General features: G+C 43.8%; 1 protein-coding gene across 1 annotated transcript; it reads left to right on the forward strand.

Moving 5' to 3' along the window:
- The first annotated feature begins 2,252 nt into the window (after positions 1–2,252).
- ISCA1 (iron-sulfur cluster assembly 1) lies at positions 2,253–9,013 on the forward strand. The gene is made up of 4 exons (XM_056323772.1): positions 2,253–2,414; positions 4,010–4,063; positions 5,770–5,875; positions 8,579–9,013. The coding sequence occupies exons 1-4, from the start codon at positions 2,334–2,336 to the stop codon at positions 8,725–8,727; spliced, it is 390 nt and encodes a 129-aa protein (XP_056179747.1). The 5' UTR covers positions 2,253–2,333; the 3' UTR covers positions 8,728–9,013.
- The last annotated feature ends 700 nt before the right edge of the window (positions 9,014–9,713 follow it).

Consider the following 9,713-nt stretch of genomic DNA (forward strand, 5'->3'; position numbering starts at 1 on the left):
AGGAGGCATATATACCTGCTGGATGAAGTTGTAAAATTTAGGAAATTGATTAGAAATTAAAATTTAAGAAAACTGAGTTGTTCTTAACAATTCTTAGATCCTATTTGCCTTACAGGAGTATACTCAAGGGAGCAGCCTTCCACATGCAAAGAAAAACTCTGAAAGGATACACTGCATCAAGTTTCTAGAAAAAGAACTGTATCAAAAATCACAGTAAAAATTTAAAATAATAGTTCACAACTAAATTCATACTAATAAAATGTAATAATAAATACTAATAAACTAATAGTTTAAAAGGCCTCTACTAAACTACCTGCATACTCAGTCCCTGTAATGACACAGAGAGACACTGTTACAGGACTGTTTATTTGTACTGCTTTATTTTAAAAAAAGTGCTATTGCCATATTTCACGGGAATCTCACATGCTTTTGATGTCCCCATTTCCAAAGTTGGAAAATGTTTTGTGCTATGAGTAGTTAGTAATCAGTGCTGAAAAATGGAGAAGGACAAAGTTTTTTCAGGTATGCGGCACAGCTGTCTGAGATGACTTAATCTCAAGTTAGCTATATAACTAACTGCTAGATTAATAACACTCATCATCTCCCCTAATTTAATTGTTCTGGTGAGATTTGTTTCATAGCTGTATTTAAAACCAGTTTCTCATCCATTAGAAATCTTATTTAAATGTATTTAATACACATTGTTTCTTTTATAACCCTTCTCACATTTTTGTAAGAACTGCAGAAGCCATATAAAAAATTATCTTCATTACTAACTTTTCTGGGCTTAAAATAGCTGCTTAGAATGGGAGCTTGCTAGCAAAGAGTATTTTTTTCCTATACTGATAACTTTATCAATAATATCTCTTGTTATTCACTATTTAGATTTTAATACTGACTTTTGCTTTTTTTTGGTAATATACCGAAGAGGCAAAGCACCTTAGAAAACCTGTTGTTTTAGCCCGTGCCGAGTCTTTCATGCTGAGATTCAGTGACAGTGACAGTGACAGGTGACAGTGATGGTTGGAAGCATCCTAAGGAAGTGCAAGAAGGCAAAACTCTTCATGTCTGCATGGCAGACTGATGAAGACAGATAGTAGCTGCATTCATACCTAAGCTTCCCTCCTCCAAGGATACGTATCAGTGACTTCAGCTTCAGGCTGACGGTGTATTCAGGCCCCCGTGACCCATAAGTGGGTGTGTTTTAGCTGAGGGTCTGCGCCCAAGTTGCACATACTGTGTGTGAAAGACACATTTTGCATAGCTGAAGAAAACAGAACTTTTTTTTCATGCAGTTGCTATATTTACATTTGAGGTCGAAGTACCGTGCCTCATTAAAGAGTAGTGAGTAATTTACATAATTATCTATGTAAAAAATAAACCCCCCTGCTCATGCACTGTTGAGCTCTTCAAAGCTGCTAAGCCCAGACTCGCCCAGGTGTAGTGACGAGGTGTGGACGTGTTGCTTGTGCTTGGACTTTGTCCGCGCTGGTTCAAGGTATTATCTACTGTATGCTGTCGGAGGAAATGGAAAACGAGGACTAGTTTTCCTTCTGGCGCAGGCGCCATGCGGTTCCAAGGCGCGGGATGAGCCCTCCCGTGCCAGGGCTGCCCCGCACGCGCCCCGCGGCTGCCACCAGCGGTGCGGGCAGGGCCGCGCAGCTCCCGCACTTCCCAGCCGCCCTCCCGCCGTGGCTGCGCACCGGGCGGGCGTCCCCCGACCGCCGCACCGCCCTTCACCCGGCCCCGGCCGCAGCCCGGAGGGAGGAGGGGGGCGCGGGCGGCTGGGCGGCCGTTCGCGGTGCGGTGCCCGCGGCAGCCCGCACCGGCCGCCGCCTCCGCGTTCGCTGCGCGGTCTGTCCGACCCGGCTCCCCCACGCGTGGGTTCTGCCCGCCGCGCCACCGCTTCCCGTCGGATCGCCTCACGCGAGGCCGGTTTGTACGCGCCCGCCTGTGTGACCGTCAGCCCGCGCTCCCTCTGCCGGCGTTTCTCGTGGCGGGGACTACGTGGCTCGCGGGCCCGCGCGCACCCGCAGACAGCCGGGGGGGCCCGACGGGCGGGGCCTCCGCCCGCGGCTGCCCTGGCCAAGCCCGCCGCCGCCCGCTGCCAGCCGCCCCGCGGGGGCCGGGCCCCGCTCCCGCCGCTGGCGCCCGCAAGGCGGAGGCGCCGCTGCACCCCCGGCGCCGGGAGGGGGGCGGGCCCGCCGCTGCCTGCGAGCGCCACCCGCTGCGCAGCCCGAGCTGGCGCCGGAAGCGCGCGGGGCGCCGTGGCGTCACGGCGTGACGTCGGTGGTGCCCATGGCACAGGGTAGAGGACGCGGCGGAGGGGGGCGATGGCCTCGTCCGTGGTGAGGGCCACCGTGCGCGCCGTCAGCAAGCGGAAGATCCAGGCTACGCGCGCCGCCCTCACCCTGGTCAGTGGCGCCGCCGCGGGCGGGAGCGCCGGGCCCACCGCCCCCGGGACCGAGCGGGAGCGGGAGCTGCGCCACGGGCGGGCCGGGCCTCCGCCGGCCCTGCCACCCGCCCCGCGGCCGGCCGCCGCTGCGCTGCCGGTGACAGCGGGGCGGGGAAGGAGGACGGGCCGCCCAGCCTCTCTGCGCCGTCGGCGGCGCTGGCCGCCCGGCCCGGCGGCGGGCGAGGCGCCGCGGTGGCGGGGGTGGGACGCGGCCGGGGCGGTGCTGCGGGCGCGGCCGGGCGCCGTTAACCCTCGGAGGCTGCCGGCTGGGCGCTGCTGCGCTCGGTAGGGAGGGTCTGCGGGGGGCCGGATGGGTCCCCTTCCCCCGTGAGCTCACTGCGGGGGAAGCTGCTGCCGCCTCCGGACCGCGCCCGGGTGCGCCCTGTGCGGGCCCCGCTGCGCAGAGCGGGGCCGCGGGGGGAGGGAAGAAGCGGTCGCTTCGCGGGGGCCTTTTTGCACAGTCACCCGAAGAACTGTATTTATCTAAAAAGAAAAAAAAAAAAAAAAAAATATTGCCTACAGAAGCTGACGAGTAGATGGTTTCCAAGGAGGCTTTGTATTCTTTTGTGGATTGAGGAAGTGTATTTGGCTCTGTGCCCTTTTGTTAATTGAGGCGAATTGAGGAGGCGAATTTGCGATTAGCGGCGGCGCTGGGGAGGCCGTGCTGTGAGAGGGACATACTGCAGAGTGAAAAGTACGGTCAGTTCCCTGCAGGAGCAGGGGCGGATGAAGTACTATAGGTCAGTCATTTGTCAGAGCAGGTGATTCCTGCTCGGTAGTGATTCTGTAACAAATTAAGAATAGTAGGTGTAATTAGGAAAGGTTTTCTACTGTAAGTCTACTTGTGGTTTGCTTTGTGTACTTAATTCTGCTCATGGCCAGAACTTCACGTTGCTAATGCTTTTCCTCTTCTCAGTGTCTTAGAAACTTGTAAGGTTGCAATGGGATTTTGTATGTTTATGTTTCATTCTTGCATTTCTGCAGCAGCTAGATCTGTATGAACAGTGGAATTTATCTGCTGTAAAGTCACAGTTCCCCTCTGGGTTAGTGGGAAGAGAGGAGTAGGCCATAAACACTTCTGTGCCTAATTGATTTTTGTCTGTAATGCGTGTGTGACAAAAGTTTCACAAGAGCAGAACTATTAAATTGAATTCTGGTAGTGATTTTGGGGGGGGAAAAAACCCCAACCAAACACCCTAATATTAAGGACTGCGGTTCTTGAACTATCTGTTTGCTGCAGCATGGGTGAGGAGGGGAGTGAAGAGATACTGTGTTCTGCCTGGATTAGATTTAATAATCGTCTGTTTTACAGCAGATACAGCAGAGTGTGTATCTTCAGACGTTAGTTTCAAGTAGAACACAAGCTAGTCAGTACTGGCAGGTGGGTTACACTGAAGGAAACAAATGTCAACTGAGAACATTTGAGTGCATAGAGCTGGAACAGGAATTTTTTGTAATACAACTAAGTACTTTGCATGCTTCAGTACGTGCAAGTGCTACTGCAAATAAACCAGAAAAACCCATTTCAAATTGATGTGTATTTTTGTTTTTCAGACCCCATCAGCTGTTCAGAAGATAAAACAGCTTCTTAAAGATAAACCTGAGCATGTAAGTATAAACAGGGCTAACCTGTAGGTTGTGCTAAGGTACTAGCACAGCTCATAATTGCAAAGCATTTCTGCCTAGCTTAGAAATTTGAAATAAACACCGAGGCCTTTATTTGGAAGGGAATGCATAAGCTTGTTTATATACCAACCTCTGTTTTTTTATAAAATAAAAGGCAGGAAACAACTGACTGTAATGGTATTTCATGGTACAATGACTTTTGAGTTGGATAAAGTTAAAATCATAAGCTTCAAAATATTTTTAAGCTATATTTAAATGAAGCCTTTTAGTGTGGCATAGTGGTGACTTCTGGTAGGGGAAAGAGATCTTCAGCCGTTGATATTAAGATGCTATTAATGAAGTTCTTGTAGGAGTTCTTACTATGAAGTATATAATAATATAAAGTTAGATTCATACCCATTGGGAGACATTTCATTCTTGGGAAACTTGCCAGTGTATTTTTTTGAGTAATTGGCATTTTTCCAAATAACTGATTGAGCTTGTCATCTTTCTTCTTGCGGGAAAAACACTAAAGTCTTGCTTTCTAAATGTTATAAAAACAAGAATTAGATTTTCTTCTCTACAGTAACTACTATTTCAAGAACAATATTTGTCTTTTAACTTCCTTATGAGGCTCATTGTTTCTTTTGCTTCCTGCACATCTGCAACTAACTAGACTCTTTATTCTAATGTTTTAAAACCATCCTAAGTGAGCGTTAAGCCCACAGCTTAACTGGTCAGTCATCCCCTTGCTATAATGGTGTTTGGATCTTCTAACCCATTATTTGTAGCAGTTCCTGTAGAGAAAGGTATTTAGTCTGAAGAGATCAAAGGCTGTTTGTCTCAGATACCACTTGAAGACAGGTTACATGTTTTGATACATTTTTATTGTAACATAAATTATGGAGATGGACAATATAATTTTCATCTTCAGTTACAAAACATTGGTATGTGCAGAGTGGTACAGGTACTTTTGAAAGATTGTTGTACACAGAGTTACCGTTTTCTAAACACTTTCTCAGATCTTCACTTACACAGATGCTCTGTTGAACTTCTGTGAATGTCACAAACATTGACTAGGTTGGCTTTTAAGGTTGCAAAAAACAGTAAGCAAATAAACATACTTGATTTAAGAAGGAAATTGGTTTTTAAGTGAGACTGGCAGTAGACGTAATGAAGGAGTCGAAGGACGCTTTTCAAAACTTTGAAGTAAGTTTTCTGGTAGTGTCTTTACAAGAGTTCTGTGAAAATCTAGTAACTGCCCTTGGCCTCACAGCTTCATAGTTATGTTACTGTCAGTAATTTTAAGAAAAAAATAATAAATATTGCATGAATTAACATCTGAGTAAACTTGAATGTGAAGTTACAAAAATAGCCATCTTTGAAATTGCACTAAACAAAATTTCAAAATAACATAATTCATGAGACCAGACACCTACAGGAGTGCCAACAGTTTATTACTTCAAAACTTTAGCCTTACTTTAGGACTTGATCCACAGTAGCGAACAGCTGATGTTTCTTAAACCTTGGCAGTCAATTTTGTAAAAGGAAGAAAATGTTAGCTCTTAATCCATTAAGATAACTCTGCTTTGAGACAGTGGAGAACAACATATGTCAGCATTTTGTTGGTTTGCATACTTCTTATCTTGGTGTTCCAGAATAGGTTTTAAAAAAGTCATGAACGTGGTGGTGGTGGGTTTTTTTTTCAGGTAGGCATGAAAGTGGGTGTTCGTACGAGAGGATGCAATGGACTTTCTTACACGTTAGAATATACAAAATCGAAAGGAGACTCTGATGAAGAAGTGGTTCAAGATGGTGAGTTTCTGATAACAGCAGAGCAAACTTCTCTGTGGTGGTGGGGAAGAATAACCTATTACAGGTTTGCCAAGGTACTGGTAAAGAGTAACAAGTCATAGCAAGACATCCTACTGTTCTTTTATGGGGATTGTGGTCACCTTAGTTTCTGTTTTGAAGTAACCAGTTAGTTAAAATCTGCAGCTTTGCGGTCTCTGTCTAGTCCATCATTCATGGCTTTGGAGGTAGCTAATAGCAGATATTTGGAAATACTTTATCAGCATACCTGAACCAAGGCTTGGCAAAGTAAAGATTTTATTTGCAAGGGATTTTCCCAGCTGTCTTCTCTAACTAGTCTTAGTCTTCATTGATTCATAATTTGGTTTTAACTTCTTTACACTTTTGACCTTTACATTGCTTTGTAACAATGGGTTCTGTGAGTATTTTAAAAATTATTTTCTATGCTGGAATTTAATCTTTCTGCCTGACAACTTCATTGAGTATTCCATGATAGATCTATTGCTAAAGTTACTGTGATGGTTGTAACTCCAGCTAGCAATTAAGCCCTACGCAGCCACTTGCTCACTCTCCCGCTATGGGATGGGGGAAAAATCAACAGTAAAAGTGAGAAAACTCATAGGATGAGATATAGACAGTTTAATAGGTAAAGCAAAAGCCACACACGCAAGCAAAGCAGAACAAGGAATTCATTCACTGCTTCCCATGGGCAGGCAGGTGTTTGGCCAGCTCCAGGAAAGCCGGGCTCCACTATGTGTAACGATTACTTGGAAAGACAAATGCATAATGCCAGACGCCCCCCCCTGCTTCCTCCTTCTTTTCCCAGCTTATATACTTAGCATGACGTCACATGGTATGGAATATCCCTTTGGTCAGCTGTCCTGGCTGTGTCCCCTGCCAACTGCTTGTGCTCCCCCAGCCTGCTGGCTGGTGGGGAGGGGTGAGGAGCAGAACAGCCCTGGCTCTGTGTAAGCGCTGCTCAGCGACAATGGAAACGTCCCTGTGTTCAGCACAAATCCAAAACATAGCCCTGTACTAGTTATTCTGGAGAAAATTGACTTTATCCCAGTCAAAACCAGCACAGTTCTATACATTTTTCCAGTTTTTACGAAGATTTCTGTCAGTGGTCTTTTTGTCAAGTACAGATTTTTACAGAAGCATAATAGTGTTTGGTTTTGTTTCTTTTTCTAAAAGCTCCTAAAATTCCTTTGTGGGGGTATTTTTGGGGGTTTTAGACATTACTGAACTCCATTATGTTATGTTCAGGAATGTTACTTTTAATTTGTTGGCAAAGTTAGAGATTTAAATATAAGTGGGATATCACAATTACTTTGTTACAGAAGCTATGTTGGTAGACAGAGCCCATCTTCCAGCTGTCTTCAACTCATAAATTTTATTCTTTAACAGAGAATTAGTTAGAACTTAGAAAATTACTAAGTTGAACCAGATTGTGTGAGATAGGGACTGCCACCTAATTCTGCAGGTGCCTCGATTTCAAATTCAGCTGGTTTCTGTAGTTGCCTCTTATTGATTCAAGAGCTTCTCTAGCTTTACAGTGCTAAAAAACTGTTTTCAGAAGGTATTTCCTGGTTTGGGTCTTAAGGAAGATAAAAGTGGTTTCCCTCAGTCAGGTTGGAGACTTTTTAAGTTTCAAAGCCAGACAGTATTTCGAGCGTGCCTCTGTGCTTTCTGTTTTGCTTTGGTTGCTTCTAGACAGTTTTCCATTGAAGGCTCTGACTTCTAGCTCTGTATTGAGGGAGTCGGTGGCTTTGGATACCTGCAAAAATTTTCTGGCTTTTAGGCAGGAAGGACTGTTTCAAGATCAGGTCCATGAACTTCCATTAAGTTTAACCTTCACTGTCAGTTACTGTCCAGATTGACCCCCAAAATATGTAGATTCAACTCAGTTGCCCATAGACTTGAGTTGTGTTTTTCAATATCTACTATGATGAGAAGCAGCTTTCCAGCAATCTTTCATATTACTTCTTGACTTCTTGTTGCTGTTTATTGATACAATTTTACATTTTTATTTTTATTAATTCTAGTCTGTGGACAGCTAAAGCAGTCCATTCACACCTTTGTATCAGATCTGCAGTTTTGAAGTTCAGTAACTTTCCGGCAAGGAAGGTACTCTGTATACTTTAGAAAAGGGATCTCCTTCTAGTTCCTAAGATGAACTACTCATTCTTCATCCTTACAAGTTGTAGTATCTTTGAACATTCACACCTTTGCCTTATTATAGGATTCAGTATTGCTAGTAGTTAATGTAGACCTAGTTTTTTTGGCACAGTAAAAAAATAATTTTAAGAGAGGAACAGTTGCTTTTTCAAGGGTTTTAGGCATATTGTTGGATGTGCAGACTTCAAGAATGGCAGGAAATGGATTACTGACTAGTACATGGGAATTGTGAACGAATCGCAGATTCAGTATTTGTGTTCTACAGCTTATTTCCCTAGGTATTGTGTTTTTAAATAACCCCTCAAAAAATACATACATTGATGTGCACACAAAAACAGTTCTGTACTGTTGCTGGACTTTTGTGGGTGCAGTAAAAACAGCCCATGTTAGGCCAGGAAAACCAGGTTATACTGGTAGTCTTCATATTTAGCTTCTTGTATTATTTTTATCACTCATTGAAAGAGAATTTCAAAGTTGAGTTGTGGTTTTGCTTTATGTGATTTTTTTTTTTTCTTTGTTGTCTTCAAGGGGTTAGAGTGTTTATTGAGAAGAAGGCACAGCTGACGCTTTTAGGAACTGAAATGGACTATGTAGAAGACAAACTGTCCAGTGAATTTGTCTTCAATAATCCAAACATCAAAGGAACATGTGGCTGCGGAGAAAGCTTTAACATCTGAAGTCTCAGGACTGCTTTTTTGACTTTGAACAACACAAAATACTTAACTATTATGGCTTTCAGATGCAAATGCATTTTCTTTAGGTTCATACACTGCATAAAGTGTGGATACCATTAAGAAAAACAAAGCTAAATAATTTTGAAAACGCAAATTGTGTGTTAAATTATACCACTGATGTAGTTACGCTCTAATTTGTTATGAGTTGGGATCCAAAAGGTAAGAACAGGAAGTTCTGTAGTAACATCTCTGTACTTTCACATGCCAAGGAAATAAAATCTCACTGTTATTTTCCTTTGTCATTTTCTTTATTCACACTGCTCACAGTTCCCCATCCAAAACCCATTTGAAAGAATATATTGCCTATGTGTTCTACATTAATCGGGGGGTGGGGTGGGGTGGGTCAAGGCCCAGACATTTGTATGTGTTTTCTATAAAGATTTATAAACCCAGACACACAGTCCTCAGCCTCAGAATTCACTGTGATTGCGTAGATGCTTGCTTGGGGTTTTTTTTAGTTTTTTGATGTTTTCCTCTTTTTATGTGTGGGTTTTTTGGTGGTTTATTTTCCCATAAATCCAGGGAAGTTCATGTATTAATATAGCGGTAGGCTACCGTACCGCTACTTTAGAAATACTTCAAAATGGGCTAACCCAGTTTTTTAGTTCTGTTCCTTGCCTTGTTGAAGCATAGTCTCTGCTGTATTTAGGAAGTAATTTTCAAGAACATGAAATGTATTCAGTCACTGGCGTACTAAAGCAGGATACACACAGGCCTTTTCTCACATTTTCTGTAGTTAATCTTTCTTGACTGGAATTGCAAAGTGATAAACTGCCTGCGGATTCTGATTCCCCATGTTCACAGAATGTGCTGTCTGTGCACTAAAAGCTATGAACACCTCTTTTTTTTTTTTTTTTTTTTTTTGAGAGAGAGAGAGAAATCTAATACATCTCATTACTTTTAGGTTTTTGTAGTCATGTCTGCTAATT

This window comes from Falco biarmicus, chromosome Z (assembly GCF_023638135.1).
Source record: "Falco biarmicus isolate bFalBia1 chromosome Z, bFalBia1.pri, whole genome shotgun sequence".
Classification (NCBI taxonomy): domain Eukaryota; kingdom Metazoa; phylum Chordata; class Aves; order Falconiformes; family Falconidae; genus Falco; species Falco biarmicus.

What these genes read in the sequence shown, in the direction of transcription:
- ISCA1 (XM_056323772.1), top strand. Translation starts at nt 2,334, where the DNA reads ATGGCCTCGTCCGTGGTGAGGGCCACCGTGCGCGCCGTCAGCAAGCGG. An exon ending in TTAAAGATAAACCTGAGCAT is followed by an intron (nt 4,064 to 5,769) that starts GTAAGTATAAAC and finishes TTTTTTTTTCAG; the next exon opens with GTAGGCATGAAAGTGGGTGT. An exon ending in TGAAGAAGTGGTTCAAGATG is followed by an intron (nt 5,876 to 8,578) that starts GTGAGTTTCTGA and finishes GTTGTCTTCAAG; the next exon opens with GGGTTAGAGTGTTTATTGAG.